The 19,937-nt window shown below is 40.1% G+C and overlaps 1 protein-coding gene and 1 long non-coding RNA gene across 3 annotated transcripts in view; both read right to left on the reverse strand.

Moving 5' to 3' along the window:
- Positions 1 to 488: 488 nt before the first annotated feature.
- Positions 489 to 19,937, reverse strand: part of LONRF1 (LON peptidase N-terminal domain and ring finger 1) — a 45,973-nt gene continuing 26,524 nt past the window's right edge. Inside the window, exons 9-12 of one of the 2 annotated variants that reach the window (XM_081221225.1) lie at positions 19,200 to 19,358; positions 18,925 to 19,087; positions 12,492 to 12,644; positions 489 to 1,835 (exon numbers count right to left, since the gene is read on the reverse strand). In XM_081221225.1, coding sequence (XP_081077351.1) covers positions 1,677 to 1,835; positions 12,492 to 12,644; positions 18,925 to 19,087; positions 19,200 to 19,358 — 634 coding nt within the window. In that variant the 3' untranslated portion in view covers positions 489 to 1,676. Of the gene's footprint in view, positions 1,836 to 12,491; positions 12,645 to 18,924; positions 19,088 to 19,199; positions 19,359 to 19,937 lie in introns of those variants that run through there. The other variant, XM_081221226.1, reaches the window with a different exon arrangement.
- On the reverse strand, positions 10,631 to 12,124 carry LOC308608319. The gene is made up of 2 exons (XR_014014142.1): positions 11,162 to 12,124; positions 10,631 to 11,130 (listed from the first exon to the last, which is right to left on the reverse strand). It is a non-coding gene; the product is annotated as an uncharacterized lncRNA (long non-coding RNA).

Genomic DNA, 19,937 nt, shown 5'->3' on the forward strand with positions numbered 1-19,937 from the left:
AGGAACTATTGATAAGGTACTTTTGGGGAATGGCCCATTCTTTAGACATTTTCTGTAGAACTATTCACGATTCATGACTAGCATAATTGTGAGGGCAAAGGGTGGCTCTCTATCTAGGCAGTCATTTCTGCCTTTTTAATTAAAACATTCAATATTAAAAGATGATTTATTTATATTTGAAAAATCCTAGCTGGGAAATCAGGGACTGAAAGAATCAAGGCTGTTTAGCCAAGAGGTGTCCCCAGTGGGGGTAACTAAGAGCCTTATCTTTATCCTAAAAGGGACATGGATCTTTCCTTAAGACACTTGATTGTTTGGTCAAAAGATGACCAAAAAAAAAAAAATTTTTTTTTGAAAGCTATAGCTTACATCTTACAGCACAAAACAGTAGGCAAAACTCATCTGTTCTCTATGTAGTTTGATTCCTCCGCTGATCTTTTTTTGACATTAACCTAATCATTAAGAAGAAAAAATATTATGAATTTAGCTTTTATTCAAAATTAAATAAGCAAAAGCAAAATTTTTAAGAAACTTTTACAAATTACTTACATAAAAGAAAGTTAAGAGGGACAGTCACAAGTCTGCAACAAATAATTACAAAAGTATCTAGGGCAGCATGAATACAGACCATGTCACAGCATGGTGATCTAACTGTGATATGAATAAGGCATAACTAACATTTGCACCAAGACGAGAATTAAAAAAAAAAAAAAACCAACATACTTTAAAAGCTTAGTTCTACATTAAGCTTCTTCTCTTCCCTTAGATCCTTAATGGGTTTATACTATGTAATTTTTTTAAACAAACATATCATGTCAAACTATAAATTACATAGATGGGCAGTTAATGTGAAAAGCCCCCCTAAAATGTACAAACTAACTGGTACTGAACTGAGTTCTCCATTTACCTTTATGTACAGTTAAGTGTAAACCATATTTTCACAGTTTTAAGTGTTTTATGAATAGATGCACAGTACCAAGTCAGGTTTGCAATTGTTCCTGAAAACTGGCTCTAGGTTCTGCATCCGATGCCTGTTGGCTATTGGGATGCAAGTATTTACATAAATAAGAAACTGTGTCCTAGTCAATGGTCAAGACAGTTCAGCAAGAGCGGTATTTCCGACAAAGAGTGATACTCAATACCATAGCTTACATACTTGTGCAAATTAAGCATCAGGACAGAGAAATCTGAGGCAAATTCAATTTGCAAAAACTTGTATCGCTACCGTTGTAAACTTGGGCAATAAATGACCCTCGGCAAGTTCTGCTCTCTATGGCTTTTTTTTTTTCTTTTAAAATTTTAAAGCCAGAGAAAATGCACCCATACTACCCACACGGGCGCGCACGCGCGCGCGCACACACACACACACACACACACACGCACCCACACACACAGTTCTCATTTAGAGTATGGTACATAGTGCAACTTCATCACAATGTAGAGGTTTAACACACATTTAGCGTGTGTTTTTCTGTGCAAGTTCTTAGTGGTCTAAATCCTAGTTGAAGGTATTTGTTTGCAGAACCACATGATTCAGGAGGTTGAAGGAAAAAGAAAAAAAAAAAACAGTTTCATTACATTTCTCAAACCAGCACTGGATGTGCAAAGGCAGCGGACAATCTGGCCGTCACCACAGCCAGATTAGGGTAATTTTAGAGGAAGATCCAAGCAGTTGGTTACTTAGATTGGTCTCTAGAAAAATAAGTCAGTATATGCTGTATCTTTGTCAGCCGTTCTTTCAAAGACTTCATTGATAAAACCGACAGCTGATAGCGGGGGTCGACGGGAAGGACGGCAAGAAGCCACCAACACCAGGCGGGTCCATTAGGGATTGCCTAAAAAGAATCCACATTGTATACTGTTAATAAAACAAATATTTATATAATTACAGCAGTAAAAATCCACCAGCAAGCTAATCTGTATTGAGCATTTTATGGTGTCAGATTCTTTTTCTAACTTAAAAAATTTTTAATTGAAGTATAGTTGACTTACAATACTGTTAGTTTCAGGTGTGCAACACAGTGATTTAGTATTTTTATAGATTATCCTCCATATAAAGTTATTATAAAATGTTGACTATACTCCCTGTGCTGCACTTTCCATCCCTGTAACTTACCTATTTTATACCTAGTAGTTTGTACCTCTTAATCCCCTTTACCCCTCCTCCTCCTTCACTTCCGTCTGGTAACCACAATTTGTTTTCTGTATCTGTGAGTCTGTTTCAGTTTTGTTATGTTTGTTCATTTGTTTTATTTTTTATACTCCACATAGAAGTGAAAACATACAGTATTTGTCTTTCTGACTTATTTCACTTAGTAGGATAATCTCCAGGTCCATCCATGTTGTCACAAATGGCAAAATTTCATTCTTTTTTATGGCTGAGTAGCATTCCATTGTAGATACACACACACACACACACACACCCCACATCTTTATTCATTCTTCTGTTGATGGGCTTAGGTTGTTTCCATATCTTAGCAATTGTAAATAATGCTGCTATGAACACTGGGGTGCACGTATCTTTTCAAATTAGTGTTTTCATTTTCCTTGGATATATACTAAGGAGTGGCATTTCTGGATCTCATGATAGTACAATTTTTAATTTTTTTGAGGAACCTCCATACTGTTTTCCACAGTGGCTGCACCAGCTTACAACCCCACCAACAGCGCACGAGTATTTCCTTTTCTCTCCACATCCTCACTAATACTTCTTGTTATTGTCCTCTTGACAGTACCCGTTTTTACAGGTATGAGGTGATACGGCAACATCACGAATCGTCAGGGAAATGCAAATCAGAACCACAGTGGGTTATCATCTCACACCTGTCGGAATGGCCACCTCAAACCCTTTTTCAGTCATGTAAGGAGGGCACTATTATGCCCATATAAAATGGGGAACCTGAAGCTTAAATATAATGCAAATTGTCCAAGATATCTCAGCTCATACGTGGCAGAGCCAAGATTCTAATAATCCAGACCTGCCTCCCAGCCAGCACTCCTTCCTCTTCACCGACCTAAACAGGGTATCTCAATCTCAGGCTACTGGCTTCTGCGGCTGGACATTCTGTGTTACGGGGACTGTCCTGTGCACTGTAGCATGTTTAGCACATCTCTGACCCCGGTCTACTAGCTGCCAGTAGCTCCTCCCCCAGTTCTGATGGTCAAAGTCGTCCTCAGGTATTGCCAAATGTCCCACAGGGGCAAAACTGTCCCCAGTTGAGAACTGCTTTCTTAAAATATATATTTAAAACATTAAGGGACTTCCCTGGTGGTCCAGTGGTGAAGGCTCTGCACTTCCAATGCAGGGGCCATGGGTTCGATCCCTGGTCGGGTAACTAAGATCCTGCATGCCACGCAGCATGGCCAAAAATAAATAAATAAATAAAATATTAAGACAAGTTAATTGATATCTTTAAATGTCTTCAAAGAATTGTGGAATCCTAGGAAGGATATAAGAAAAGTCTCAGCTTCCAGTTTCATTTGAGAAATAAACATATCTCCAGCAAAGAACTTCATCTGATGTTGCAAGGGCTGACTACTGGCTATGGAACGAATTAGGAATTTATATACAAGAATGTTTAAGCCACCTTTACTACACACTGAATTGCTTTTTACTGAACCTAAAACATGAAGTTTCAGAATGACAAAAGGAGCTGTGACATGAGGTGACATCAATAAGCTCCTCCTAGAATCAAACTGGACTTATCTGTGTCCTGCCTGTTGTCAACTCAGCATCACTGCCACCTTCCGTACATCAGAAACTACATTTCCCAGGATCCCCCCCCCATGTGGGGGGGTGGTTCCAGGTTAAACATGACCAATGAGAGGCACTCTTTCAAGATTTGGAAGTTGGGAGAGGAAGCCATTGTTCTCTGGAGGCTGTTGCCAAGTGTGGGCAGATGTGAGATTTGCAGAAGCTTTCCAGAGCATTCTTGAAAACCACCTGCTCCACTACTGCAAACTGAGACACTGGTGGGGACTGCCCTGGGATTCCTAAGGATGACAGCAGCGTCCCCTCCAGTCCTGAGCCCGTGCTCCACCGTGTCAGGAAGAGAGTCCCTGAGCTCTGCTGACGATGGCCTGACCTGATCCTCCCTCCTCCAGCTCTCCCAGTGGGGGTGTCAACTTTAATTCCGGCAATAAACCCTTCACTCCTGGGATATGCAGAGTGGCTGCTTTTGTTTTCCTGACTGAATCCTGACCCATACAATATGACTAGCTGAAAGCAGTGGAAGAGGACTGCATAATAAAAGTGAGGGCGGTGGAGGTGATTGGAAAGTAATGTTGAAATTTTCTACAAGTTGGTTTATTAACATTTAAAATGTACTTATTCAATTCCGTGCTCATCAAAAGCTGTTTCTATCAAGTTCAATCAGATGCAGGTAGCCAGGATAAAACAAACATGTGGCAACTGATATTATGCTGGACACAGAATGAGAACGCAATTTGGAGATGATGTGATGTTGAAATTTTGAGTTCAGGTGAAGGATTCAATTGAGATTCAGACAGATGTAGGCTGACCTTTGAAAACTGGAATGAGAGACAGTGTCCATCACAGGGGGATCAATTCTCTGTCCATCTGATACTCATTTACAGCCATTCCTTTATGTAATCTATTCCCATCTGATCACGAACACTGTATCCCACTCAATTCGACAATGCTTATGCCTAATGCTTTGGTGGGTCTCCAGGACAGGAACGTTTCTTTAGCCTCTTGCAGTGCTCTGCCTGACCAGAAGGCACCTGCTGTATGCTAATTAGATTCAACTTAAATGTGAACCCTAAATTCCAGATCAAGACCATGAGAACGATAGTTTCAGGAGGAGTGAAGTATAAAACATGAAGAGATAAAAATGAATTAAAGTGGCAGGGTAAAAAGCTGGGGATAACAGAAGAGGTGACAGGATTTTTTAAAAGTATAGAAAATGATACATCTCTCAGCTCTCAAAGAATAACAGCAAAGCTAAGAGGCTCGAAGACGTAGCTGTCTCATAGGCATAATTTACTAGATGGTACCATGTCCCCTTTTGTTTTTCATTTTTTATTTTTTAATTGAAGTATAGTTGATTTACAATGTTGTGTTAATTTCTGCTGTAAAGCAAAGTGACTCAATTATACACATATATACATTCTTTTTTTATATTCTTTTCCATTATGGTTAATCTCAGGAGATTGGATATAGTTCCCTGTGCTATACATTAGGACCTTGTTGTTTATCAATTCTAAATGTAACAGTTTGCATATACCAACCCCAAACTCCCAGTCCATCCCTCTCCCTCCCCACCTCCCCCTTGGCAACAATGAGTCTGTTCTCTATGTCTGCTAGTCCATTTCTGTTTTGTAGATAGGTCCAGGTTCATGATAGGTTCATTTGTGCCATATTTTCGATTCCACATATAAGTGATATCATACAGTATTTATCTTACTCTTTCTGATTTACTTCATTTAGTATGATAATCTCTAGTTGCATTCATGTTGCTGCAAATAGCATTATTTTGTCCTGGCTGAGTAGTATTTCATTGTACATATATATGTACCACATCTTCTTTATCCATTCTTCTATCGATGGACATTTAGGTTGTTTCCATGTCTTGTGACATGTGCTATTGTGAATAGTGCTGCTATGAACATAGGGATGTATGTATCTTTTTGAATTAAAGTTTTGTCTGGATATGTGCCCAGGAGTGGGATTGCTGGATCATATGGCAACTCTACTTTTAGCTTTTTGAGGAACCTCCATACTGTTTTCCATAGTGGCTGCACCAACTTACATTCCCACCTTCAGTGTAGGAGAGTTCCCTTTTCTCCATACCCTCTTTAGCATTTGTTATTTGGGGCCTTTTTTTAAAAAAAAACCAACATTATTTATTTGGCTGCATGGGGTCTTAGTTGAGGCATGTGGGATCTTCACTGCGGCATGTGGGATCTTTCGTTGTGGCGCGTGGGCTTCTCTCTAGTTATGGTGTGCAGGTTCAGTACTTGTGGTGCACAGGCTCAGCAGTTGCAGCACGCAGGCTCTCTAGTTGTGGGGCGCGGGCTCTAGAGCACATGGGCTTAGTTGCCCCGTGGCATGTGGGATTTTAGTTCCCCTACAAGGGATCGAACCTGTGTCCCCTGCATTAGAAGGCAGATTCTTAACCACTGGCAGAGCAGAGCCCTGTGGCCTTTATAATAGTGGCCATTCTGACCTGTGTGAGGTAGTACCCCATTGTAGTTTTGATTTGCATTTTTCTGTTAGCTATGTTGAACATCTTTTCATGTGCCTATTGGTCATTTGTATTTCTTCTTTGGAGAAATGTCTATTTAGGTCTTCTGCCCATTTTTTGATTGGGTTGTTTGTTTTTTGGTTGTTGAGTTGTATGAGCTGCTTACATATTTTGGAAATTAGCCTGTGTCAGTCACCTCACTTGCAAATATTTTCTCTAATTCTGTAGTTTGTCTTTTCGTTTTGTTTATGGTTTCCTTTGCTGTGCAAAGGTTTATAAGTTTGATTAGGTCCCATCTGTTTATTTTTGCTTTTGTTTCTATTGCCTTGGGAGGCTGACCTAAGAAAACACTGGTACAAATTGTGTTAGGGAATGTTTTGCCTATGCTCTTCTAGTTTTATGGTGTTGTCTTAAGTCTTTAAGGCATTTTCAGTTTATTTTTGTGCATGCTGTGAGGGTGTGTTGTAACTTCACTGATTTACACACAGCTGTACAACTTTCCCAGCACCGCTTGCTGAAGAGACCATTTTTTTCCCATTTTATATTTTTGCCTCCTTTATTGCAGATTAATTGACTGTAGGTGTATGGGTTTATTTCTTTATTCTGTTCCATTGATCTGTATGTCTGTTTCTGTACCAATACCACACAGTTTTGATGACTGTAGCTTCGTTGTATTGTCCAAAGTCTGGGAGAGTTATGCCTCCTGCTTTGTTTTTTTTCCTCAGGATTGCTCTGGCAATTCTGAGTCTTTTATGGTTCTATATAAATTTTTGGATTATTTGTTCTAGTTCTGTGAAAAATTTCATGGGTGATTTGATAGGGATCACATTAAATCTGTAGATTGCTTTAGGTAACATTGCCATTTTAACAATATTAATCCTTCCAATCCAAGAGTATGGGATATCTTTCCATTTCTTTAAATTCTCTTTAGTCCTTTATTTTATTTTTTGGTGCAATTTTAAAAGGTATTGATTTTTACATTCTCTTTCTGATATTGCATTGTCAGTGTAAAGAAATGTAACCAAGTTCTGTATGTTAATCTTGTATCCTGCTACTTTGCTGAATTCATTTATTAGATATGGTAACTTTTGTGTGGAGTCTTTAGGGTTTTTTATATATAGTATCATGTCATCTGCATATGCTGACTATCTTACCTCTTCCTTTCCAATTTGGATACCTTTTATTTCTTGTCTGATTGCTGTGGTTAGGACTTCCAATACTATGTTGAATAGAAGAGGTGAGAGCAGGCATCCTTGTCTTGTTCCAGATTTTAGCAGGAAGGCTTTCAGCTTTTCACCATTTAGTATTATACTGGCTGTGGGCTTGTCATAAATAGCTTTTATTATATGGAGATATGTTCCCTCTATACCCACTTTGGTAAGAGTTTTTGTCAGTGGATGGTGAATACTGTCAAATGCTTTTCTGCATCTATTGAGATGATCATGTGGTTTTTGTCTTTTCTTGATGTGGTGTATCACATTGATTTGCATGTTGAACCATCCTTGTGAACTTGGGATGACTCCCCCTTGGTTGTGGTGTATGATCTTTTTTATGTGTTGCTGGATTCAGTTTGCTAATATTTTGTTGAGAATTTTTGCATCTATACTCATCAAAGATATTGGCCTGTAATTTTTTTTTTTTTTTTTGGTGGTGTCTTTATCTGGTTTGGTATCAGGGTGACAGTGGCTTCACAGAATGTCCTTGGGAGTGTTCCCTGCTTCTCAGTCTTTGGAAGAGTTTGAGAATTGGTGTAAGTTCTTCTTTGGATGTTTGGTAGAATTCACCTGTGAAGCCATCTGGCCCTGGACTTTTCTTTGTAGGGAGTTTCTTTTTTTTTTTTTTTTTTTTAAATTACAGATTCTATTTCACTTCTGGTGATCAGTCTGTTCAAATTATCTATTTCTTCTTGATTCAGTTTTGGTGGGTTGTATGTAGAAACTTGTCCATTTCATCTAGGTTGTCAAATTTGTCAAAGTTGTTGGCATATTGGTTGAGATTTCTTTTTCATTTCTTATTTTATTTGGGTTCTCTTTTCTTTTTTTTTTTTTTTCTTTTTGCGGTATGCGGGCCTCTCACTGTTGTGGCCTCTCCCGTTGCGGAGCACAGGCTCCGGACGCGCAGGCCCAGAGGCCATGGCTCACGGGCCCAGCTGCTCCGCGGCATATGGGATCCTCCCAGACCGGGGCACGAACCCGTATCCCCTGCATCGGCAGGCGGACTCTCAACCACTGCGCCACCAGGGAGGCCCTAGGTTCTCTTTTCTTGGTGAGCCTGGCCAGAGGTTTGAAAATCTTGTTTATCCTTTCAAAAAACCAGCTATTGGTTCTATTGATTTTTTTCTATATTTTTTAACCTCTATTTTATTTCCTCCCTGATCTTTATTATTTCCTTCCTTCTGCTGGCTTTAGGTTTTGTTCTTCTTCTAATTCTTTTAGGTGATAGGTTAGGTTGTTTGAGATTTTTCTTGTTTTTTGAGGAAGGCCTGTATTGCTATGAACTTTGTTCTAAGAACTGCTTTTGCTGCATCCCATAGATTTTGTATGGCTGTGTTTTCATTGTTGTTTGTCTCAAGGTATTTTTTAATTTAATTTTTGATTTCCTCGTTGACCCAATGGTTTTTTTAGTAGTCTCCATGTAATTGTTTCTCATTTCTTTTCCTGTGGTTGATTTCTAGTTTCATGCTCTTGTGGTCAGAGAAAATGCTTGAAATAATTCCTATACTTTTAAATTTTTTGAGGTTAGTTTTGTGCTCTATTATGTGCACTTGAAAATAATGTGTATTCTGGGTTTTTTTGGATATAATGTCCTGAAAATATCAATTAAGTCTCACTGTTGTATCATTTAGGATCTCTGTGCTTTATTGATTTTCTGTCTAGAAGATGTGTCCATTTATTGTGAGTGGGGTGTTAAAAGTCTCTTAGTATTATTGTATTCCCATCAATTTCTCCCTTTATCTGTATTTGCTTTATGTATTTTAGTTGCATATATGTTGACGAGCACATAATCCTCCTCTTATATTGATCCTTTTATCATTATATAGTGTCCTTCTTTGCCTTTTTTTATGGCCTTCGTTTCAAAGTCTATTTTGTCTGATATGAGTATTGCAACTGCTGCTTTCTTGTCATTTCCGTTTGTATGAAATACCTTTTTTCCATCCCCTCACTTTCAGTCTATGTATGTCCTTTGCCCTAAGGTGGCTCTCTTGTAGGCAGCATATTATAGACTCTTGTTTTTTAATCCAATCTGAAACTATCTTTTGATTGGAACAGTCTATTGACATTTAAGGTAATTATTGATACATGTGTATTTATTGCCATTTTAAACCTTGCTTTCCAGTTGATTCTTTGTTTCTTTTATCCTTTTTTTTTCTTTTTGTGGTTTGATGATTTCCTTTTATTTCATGCTTGTGTTCTCTTTTTGTGTTTTGTGAATCTATTGTATGCTTTTGATTTGTGGTTGCCCTGTTTTTCAAGTATGTTAACCCCTTCCTATATGTGCTTGCTTTAGACTGATAGTCATATAGGCTCAAACACATTCTTAAAGAATCTACATTTTCTTACTTTCCTTCTCTACATTTTATGGTTTTGATGTCCTTTTTTACATCTTAATGTTTATCCTTTTGCTATTCCTTGTGTTTATTGTTGCTTTCACAAATAGGGGTTTTTTATTTTCTTTTTGATGTGTATACTGGCTAGTTTATTTACTTTCCAATTGTGATTTCCTCCTTCCTATATCTTCTTGCTCCTTTTTTATTTAGAGAAGACCTTTCAATAATTTTTAAGATAAGTTTAGTATTGCTGTATTCTTTTAGTTTTTGCTTGTCTGAGAAATTCTTTCTCTCTCCTTCTATCCTAACTGATAATCTTGCTGGGTAGAGAACCCCAGGTTGCAGGTTTTCCCCTTTCAGGACTCTGAATATATCTTGCCACTCCCTTCTGGCCTGCAATGTTTCTATAGAGAAATCAGCTGATAGAATTATAGGAGTTGCCTTGTAACTAACTGTTTTTCTCTTGCTGCCTTTAGAAGCCTCTCTTTAACTTATGCCATTTTAATTATAGTATGTCTTGGTGTGGGTCTGTTTGGGTTCCTCTTGTTTGGGACGCCCCCTCTGTGCTTCCTGTAGCTGGATATGTTTCCTTCTTTAGGTTTGGGAAGTTTTCAGCCATAATTTCTTCAAATACATTTTCAATCCCTTTTTCTCTTTCTTCCCCCTCTGGAATCCCTACTATGCATAGATTGGCCAGCTTTATATTATCCCACAGGTCTCTTACATTGCTTCCTTTTTTGTTTTTTTTCATTTGGCTTCCTGTCTGCTGTTTTGATTGGGTAATTTCCATTATTCTATATTGCAGATCACTTATTCTTTCTTCATTATTCATTCTGCTATCACTGCCTTTAGCTCAGCTTTCATCTCTGCAAATGAATTTTCTAATTTTTCTTGGCTCTTCCTTCTAGTTTCTTTTAACAGTAATCTGCATTTCTGTCGATAGCCTTTCTTAATTCCTTCAGTATTTTCATTACCTCCCTTTTTGAACTCGGTATCTATTATTAGGCTGAAGAGGTCTGTTTCATTGTTCCTTCAGGGGAATTCTCTTGGTCTTTTAACTGGGAGTGGTCTCTCTGTGTCTTCATTTTACTTGTATTTCTCTTATTCTGTCAGTTTAGGAGAAACAATTATGTACTGTAGTCTTGGAGGGCTATTTATATGCGGGAGCATCCCTACGTAGCTTGTGTGGGTTTAATAATTTTTTGGCATGAGGGCTGTTCTTGGTTTGGATGCCTGTTGCCCCTTTCCTCAGCGTGTGCTGGCCGTTGTCCCCTGGATCGGGGTGTGCAGGTGCGTGGCTTATGCACACTGCCAGGGAGGAGGGGGCAGCCGTTGGCACGTGGTTGTGGGACCCTCAGCAGCAGCAGTGGTCTGCACCTGCCTCTGGAGTCCGAGGTGGCAGTTGCACCCGCCCCTGGAGCTCAGGTAGGCAGTGCCCTGTTGCCTGAGAGTGCGTGCTCAGAGAAGGAAGCTCCTACGGCAGTCCTGAACCTCTCCTTGCACCCCGCCCCCCAACAATGGCACTTTGCCTCTCTGGCAGTCTGAGGTTTCTTCCCGTATTCCCTCAGTTGTGGGGCCCTACACCCTAGCCCCCTCAGGCTGTCTCCACACAGCCAACCACAACCCTCTCCCCAGGGTCTGACCTCTAAGCTTGAGCCTCAGCACCCAGCCCCCTCCTGCCCCAGCGGACAAGTGTCTCAGGTGGGTGAGTGCTTGGTGGCACCGACCATCTGTGCAGGTCTCTCTCTGCTTTGCCCTCCGCAAACTGGTAGTTGTGCTCTTCTCCGTGTCTCTGAAGCTCTCCCTCTGTCCCAGCTGATCTCCCCACCAGTGAGGGGACTTCCCAGTGTCCAGAAGCCTTTCCTCTTTCAGAGTTCCCTCCCAGGGGCGCAGGTCCCATCCCAATTCCTTTCTCTTTTTTTCTTTTGTCCTACCCAGTTAGGTGTAGATTTTCTTGCCCTTTTGGAAGTCTGAGGTCTTCTGCCAGCATTCAGTAGATGTTCTGTGATAATCGTTCCACATGTAGATGTAATTGTGATGTGTTTGTGGGAGAAGGTAAGCTCCATGTCCTACTCCTCTGCCATCTTGATCCTATCTCCCATGTCCCATTTTTAACTCCTTATCCCTCCCTTCTGGAAAATCCTCAGCTGGGGGCTTTCTCCTTGTGCACTTGCTCCTATACGCATCTCAGCTGACACTATTTCCATCCTCTTCCTATATAAGATGCAGTGGATACCCCTGTGCTAGAGAATATGGTCATGAATCTAAAGATGGGACAAAGGAGATGTGCAGAACTAAAGATGAAGAAACTTAAAAACCTACCAATTTCGGGACTTCTCTGGTGGTGCAGTGGTTAAGAATCTGCCTGCCAATGCAGGGGACACAGGTTCAAGCCCTGGTCCGGGAAGATCCCACAGGCTGCAGAGCAACTAAGCCCGTGCACCACAACTACCAAGCCTGTGACCACAACTATTGAAGCCCACGTGCCACAACTACTGAAGCCTGCACGCCTAGAGCCCGTGTCCGCAACATGAGAAGCCACCGCAATGAGAAGCCCGTGCACCGCAACAAAGAGTAGCCCCTGCTCCTGGCAACTAGAGAAAGCCTGCGTGCAGCAACAAAGACCCAACTCAGCCAAAAATAAATAAATAAATAAATTTATAACAGAAAAAAAAATCTACCAATTTGGGTTTACCCAAAAAGTGAGACTTTTGGAAACAATATCAAAGCCATCATACCTGGAGGTTTTCCTCCCTCCCGGGCATTGATCCAAAGTGCTGAAGAATTTGGCTTCGAAATCTGTCTCTTAAATTCTGAAACCAGCTGCAGGCTTGAGAGTAGACCAAATCGTGAAGCTGTCGGAGGTTCTCTATCTCATCTTCATTCTCAACCTAGAAATACAACAGTCAGTAAGGTGTCTGTGTCTAATCTTCCCATCCATCCCTATAGAAATGGAAAAAAAAACCCATAAAAAAATAGGGAATACCTATTTCAGTGCTGGATCAGAGTATTCTTCTCATGCAGTAAACACCATACATTTCTGCCTCACAGAGTGCCAGTGGGCCAGACTAAGAAGGCAGCAAGCCTTGACCTCCCAGCATAGCTGACCTAGCCTTGCTGAGTTAGCAGTGCAACACTGCAGAACCCAACTAACAGCCCCTAACTGGGAGGGGTAAGATGGAGAGTTAGTTCTCAGATAAAGGTCTACAGGGACTGGGAATTCATCTTTACGGATCAAAAGCCTTTGAAAGCAGTAGAACAAAAAAAACAGGAATATAGTTGCTACAATGAAAGGAAAGTTTGGGGGAGATTTAAGGTGCCATAGCAAAAGCAGCAATAGGACAGAGGAAAAGCATAATTATACCTTTTACCAGGGAACTGGGTCAAAAAAAAAAAACCTGCAACAAATAACTTAGCATATAAAGCCAGAACTTCAAAAGAGAGAGAATACATTATACACTCATTATACAATGATGAACTGCTGCTGCTGCTGTAAAGGCCCAAGGCCGTGGCTACCTCCATCCCCTGTGTATGCCCTTTGGACTACTGGTTCATCAAACTGCAAATATAAAATTAAATGCATCAGCCTTCCAGCTTAAGATCCAGAAGACGAGTCTCATAAAACACAGGTGGGAAGATGGAACATTAACTCATCCATCTCATGTTGATTTCTTTAACACTCATATCCCACTCACCATGCCAGGGAGCACAATATTTCACATACATTAATGCATCTGAACAAATACCAGGCCTGAGTCAGCCTTTCCTACTTAAAGAATGACTCAATAAAAAACAACAATGGACTCTGAAAATATCTTGATGTATAAAAAGGTAAGACTATAGCACAGGGGCTTCCCCTGTGGTGCAGTGGTTGGGAGTCTGCCTGCCAGTGCGGGGGACATGGGTTCGAGCCCTGCTCCGGGAGGATCCCACATGCTGCAGAGCAACTAGGCCTGTGCGCCACAACTACTGAGCCTGCATGCTGCAACGAATGAAGCCTGTGTGCCTGTGCTCTGCAGCAAGAGGAGCCAATGCGGAGCTTCCCTGGTGGCGCAGTGGTTGAGAGTCCGCCTGCTGATGCAGGGGACACAGGTTCGTGCCCCGGTCCGGGAAGATCCCACATGCCGCGGAGCGGCTGGGCCCGTGAGCCATGGCCGCTGGGCCTGCGCATCCGGAGCCTGTGCTCCACAACGGGAGAGGCCACAACAGTGAGAGGCCCGCGTACTGCAAAAAAAAAAAAGGAGCCAATGCAATGAGAAGCCTGTGCACCACAGTGAAGAGTGGCCCCCGCTTGCCGCAACGAGAGAAAGCCCGTGTGCAGCAACAAAGACCCAATGCAGCCAAAAATGAAGATAAAAAATTAAAAAAGACTATGGCACACAAGAGACAAAACAACATACTTTTTATTTTTAAAGGATTTGAAATGAAAAAAACAAAGTTGAAAAAGCATCTGCTTTTTCACAACAATGTGAATGTGCTTAATGCCACTGAACTGCATATGTAAAAATGGTTAAAATGGTAAATTTTATGTCATGTCTATTTTACCACATGAAAAATTTTAACAGAAAGGTAGAAGAGCCGTAGATTCCAGAATTCTGGTCTTGGACTTGACCAGACTTGACTTGGTTCTGGACTTGGTCTTGATATGAGCAAGAAATAAACTTGTGGGGCTGGGATCAAGATGGTGAAGTAGTAGGATGTGAAGCCCACCTTCTCCCTCGAATACATCAAAAATCTACATGTGGAATGAGTACACGTGGAATGATTCTCCCAGAATATCTACTAAACACTGGCAGAAGACCTGAGACTGCTGAAAGGGCAAGAAAATCACCATGTCACCAGGTAGGAAAAAAAGAAGACAGAAAAAAAAGAAAATGAGAAAGGAATCAGGACGGGACCCGTGTCCCTGGGAGGGAGCTGGGAAAGAGGAAAGGTTCCTAGACCCTGGGAAGCCCCTTCACCGGCAGGGAGATTGGCCAGGACAGTAGGAAGCTTCAGAACCTTGGAGAACACAGCAGCTGGTTTGTGGCAGCCAGAGTGGAGAGAGGACAGATGGTCAGTGCTGCCACTGTGGGCTCCCCAGCCTGAGATGTGCGTCAGCCGGGGATGGGTGCTGGTACTCAGGCTTCAGAGATCAGACCCAGCGAGAGGACTGGGGTTGGCTGTGTGGAAACAGCCTGGGGGTGGTAGCTAGAATCTGGTGCAACCGCAACTGAGACTGTATGAGGAGGAAACGTGGGCCGCCTTAGAGGCCAGGTGCCATTGTTTGGGGGGTGCTCAAGGGGAGGGGTGGGACCTGCCATTGTAGCCTTTTTCCTGTGTGCGCGCTCGCAGAGGGCAGGATACTGCCTGCATGTGCTTGAGACTCTGTCGTAAGCTGCCACTGCCTCCCTCCCAGACTCCAGGAGTGGGTGCAAGCCGCCTCCCCTCCCAGGGCCCGGCACCAGTGACTGCATCTGCACAACCCCTGTCAAGGGGATAACCGCTGGCACACACTGAGAAAAGAGGTGACAGGCGTATAACAACTCCCGCACCAAGTATATTAAACCCACACATGCTGCACAGGGGTGGCCCCACATATAAATAGCCCTCCCAGACCACAGTAGAGGATTGTTTCTCCTAAACTCACAAAGTAAGAGAAATATAATTAAGAAGCAGAGGAACCACACTCCCAGTTAAAAGACCAAGAGAAATTCCCCTGAAAGTACAGTGACGTTGACCTCTTCAGTCTAACAGACACCGAGTTCAGAAAGGAGGTAATGAAAATATGGAAGGAATTAAGAAAGGCTATTGACAGAAATGCAGATTACTGTAAAAAGGAGCTAGAAGCTGTAAGAGAGAAACAAAGAAAAATTAGAAAACTCATTTGCAGAGACAAAAGCTGAGCTGAAGGCAATGAACAGCAGAGTGAATAATGAAGAAAGAATAAGTGATTTGCAAGATAGAATAATGGAAATTATCCAATCAGAACAGCAGACAGGAAGCCAAATGAAAAAAAAAAAAAAAGAAAGCAATATAAGAGACCTGTGGGATAATATAAAGACAGTGTGGTACTGGCACTGGAACAGAGTAGAGCCCAGAAATAAACCCACACACCTACAGTCAATTAATCTGCAATAAAGGAAGCAAGAACACACAATGGGAAAAAACAGTCTCTTCAGCAAGGGGTGTTGAGAAAGTTGGAGAGCTGCATGTAAATCAGTGAAGTTAGAACACACCCTCACACCATGCACAAAAATAAACTCAAAATGGCTTAAAGACTTAAACATAAGACATGACACTGTAAAACTCCTAGAAGAGAACATAGGCAAAACATTCTCTGACGCAAGTTGTACCAATGTTTTCTTACCAAGGCAATAGAAATAAAAGCAAAAATAAACAGATGGGACCTAATTAAACTTGTAAGGCTTTGCACAGCAAAGGAAACCATGAACAAAACAAAAAGACAACCTACAGAATAGGAGAAAATATTTGCAATGTGACCAACACAGGCTTAATTTCCAAAATATATAAGTAGCTCATACAACTCAACAACAAGAAAACAAGTAATCCCATTGCAAAATGGGAGAAGACCTAATTAGACATTTCTCCAAAGAAGAAATACAGATGGCCAAGAGGCACGTGAAAAGTTGCTCAGCATCACTAATTATTAGAGAAATGCAAATCAAAACTACAATGAGGTGCCACCTCACACCGGTCAGAATGGCCCGTGTAGACCATTAAAAAGTCTACAAATAACAAATGCTGGGCAGGATGTGGAGAAAAGGGAACCCTCCTGTACTGCTGGAGGGAGTGTAAGTTGGTGCAGCCATATGGAAAACAGTATGGAGGTTCCTCAGAAAACTAAAAATAGAATACCATATGATCCAGCAATCCCACTCCTGGGCATATATCCAGAGAACACCATAATTTGAAAAGATACATGCAACCCCTATGTACACAGTAGCCAAGACATGGAAACAAATGTCCGTGGACAGAGGAATATGGATAAAGAAGATGTGGTACATATACACAATGGAATAATACTCAGCCATAAAAAAGAATGAAATAACCACAACTTAGATGCAACTAGAGATTATCATACTAAGTGAGTCAGAAAGAAAAAGACCATATGATATCACTTATGTGGAATCTAAAATATGACACAAACGAACCTATCTACAAAACAAACACAATCACAGACATAACAGACTGGTGGTTGGGTTGCCAAGGGGGAAGGGGCTGGGAGAGGGATAGAGTGGGAAGTTGGGGTTAGCAGATGTAAGCTTTTATATATAGAATGGATAAACAACAAGGCCCTACTGTATAGCACAGAACTGTACTCAATATCCTATGATAAACCCATAATGGAAAAGAATATTAAAAAACAATGTCTACATATGTATAACTGAATCACTTTGCTGTACAACAGAAATTAATAACACTGTAAATCAACTATACTTAAATAAAAAAAATTTGATCCCAAAACAAAAAAACCCAGAAAATAAACTTGTGAATTGTTAAGAACTATTACCAAAAAATGTATCTGCTTTCTACCTTTACAAAATTCAAGGGACCAAACCATGAACTCTAGTAAACAGGGAATGATAAAAATAAAAGTCTGAGTTAGAAAAAGGAGCTAAGAAGTAGGCAGAAGTTTTAAAGGCAGGCTTTTAAAGTTAAGGAATTTCATTGCAATAACTGAATTTAAAATGTCATCAGAGGTCACAGAAATTAGAATTACTACACCAAGGGAAAAAACAACTTTGATATAAAAAATTTGAGAAGCTTTTCCAGAATGAACAAGAAATCATTATATAGATGAAGAAAAATTATTAGGCAAGACCACAATGACATAGAGAATTCAGTTTTCTAAGCATCAAATCCATAATACTCTCAATATGCTAATTTACTGTCATATATTTATATATAGTCATAAGTTTAGCCACATACTCAAGGAATTTTATCAGCAAATCCAATATATGAAGATGTAAATTTACATAAAACTAAAATAAGGTTATTTTACAAAGAACATCACCTTTTAGCAAATGATTCCATTAACCAAATATTCGTAAGGCACAGACTATCAGTCAACTCAAAATTTCAACTCATACTTTTGGCTCATTGCACAAAGCAAACTTTCCCCATAACATCTTTATAATAAAATAGGACAGGTAATATCAGATTAATCAAGTTTATCAGCAGAGAAGCAATACGATATAATGATAAAACATAGCCCTTGGAGCCAGAGAGCTGGTTTTAAATTATTTTTTTACACTACCTATAGGATCTCTGGCAAATTAATACTCCTGAATTCTTTCCTCATCTGCTAGCTATCTCATAGCGTTTTGAAAATTTAATGAGCCACTGTTTGCAGAAATGCCTAATGCCAACACTGAATAAGTGCTGACTGAGATGAAGGGCTCAAACAGATCAATGAACAAGTGAGAGTGTAAGATCTATGTTTTTCTAATGCCCTTCCAAAGAAAGTTGCCTTTCATTTGACATTTACAGTACCACAAATCATTTTTCTGGTACCTAAACTAATTGCAGATGGTAGAGTAGGTACTGGAAATACCAAAAGGGCAGCATTAACCCTATCCAAGAAAATTTTCACACTAACCCTCCACAGGTAAGATATCACCAACAATTATACGGACAGTGCTTTATCTGTGTTGCCCTAAAGTTAGACACAGTTGGGTTCTGTGTTCAGTTTTAGGTTATCTTAGGCATATCTTAATATAGAACAATTCTTCAAGGATTTTATGTGTTTACCTTTACGTCAAAGTTCAATCTACTGATGATTACATCAGCTTTGACTACTAATAAATTCCGTTTAAAAGGGTAGGAATTAGCAGGTTTCATAACTTACATGGATTGGAAGTTCAATTGAATCCACTGCTATTGTTAAGCAATTACCATGCGAATACACACATACATTCTAGGCACTGTGCTGGCTGTCAAGCCAGTAGAAATGAACAATATATCTAGGTGCTGGTCTCCCAAGTTCTCTTGGAACTCAGGATGGTTAAGAGCAAGATGAGCAAAAGGTAACTTGGAGCTAATCTGTGTAAGTATTGATGAGGGTCTCTGACAGGAAGAACTGGTTAATGATCCTATCAGCCTTTATGCGTGTACAATGCCTAGGACACAGTATACCAGAGCATGCTGAAAAAGAATAGTTTTTAATACCTTAACATCTTCCAGATATTCAATGTCTGCAGTGCAGTATCCATCTTTCATCCCTCTTTTTAAAACCCTAAACCGCTTTCCTCCAACTGTGTCAACCACAGACCTCCCATCAGGCAAGAAATGTACATTTCTAATTTGTAACATACAACCATAATCTGCAAAACTAAAGGAAAAACTCCAATTAATATCAAAGTTCAAGCAACAAGCATGCAAGTTCTCAGCAATATTCAAAGAAAATTCCAGAATCAATAAAAATATTTACATAAAAAGCATACCCATTTTGTGTATCACTGACACACATCCCAAACTGTTTAGTTCCAGTCTGTATACTTCTTCGAATCATCAATCTGTATCTTGGCTCAAACACATGAAGAGGGCAAGGCACAGTGGGGTAGGCCATAGTGCAAACAAATATTGGAACATTCTTGGTCAAGCTGAAGAAAAAAGTTTCATTATTATATATCAGGACATACAACAAAAATGAGTGAAGCTTGCAACAGTAATAAATAATAGGCAAATTCACTCTAAAATCAGGTGATTTTTATTCTTGGTAAGAAAAGAAATCAGCATCCTTTTCATTTAAGCTCATATTGATACAATATTAATCCTAAAAATCTGTTGGTGATCCTCTTACAAGTAAATTTGAATTTGATATACAAAGTTATCATATAGAGCTAAGTATCTATGAATCACAAAGCAATTGATTATAATTACTATTTTATATTAAAATCTGTTTAAAATATTTCTAAACATGACAGAGTTAGTAAATTCTTACTCTTAGATAATAAGAAAACGTGAGGTCCCACAAAAGACAAAAAGCAAATCATTCAAAATTTTTAGGCATTAAAATATTTTCATACTAACAAAAACAGGTAATTCAATGAGATAACATTTTTTCCAGATAATTAAAATGACAACACTTATTGCCAGATTGGCAAGAAATGTGAAGGATAAAGGCAGTGCGCAGCTTTGGCAAGGGTGTGGGAAAACTGGCAGCGTGAATAGCACAACCA

This window comes from Mesoplodon bidens, assembly GCF_964165515.1.
Source record: "Mesoplodon bidens genome assembly, chromosome: 20".
NCBI classification, from domain to species: domain Eukaryota; kingdom Metazoa; phylum Chordata; class Mammalia; order Artiodactyla; family Ziphiidae; genus Mesoplodon; species Mesoplodon bidens.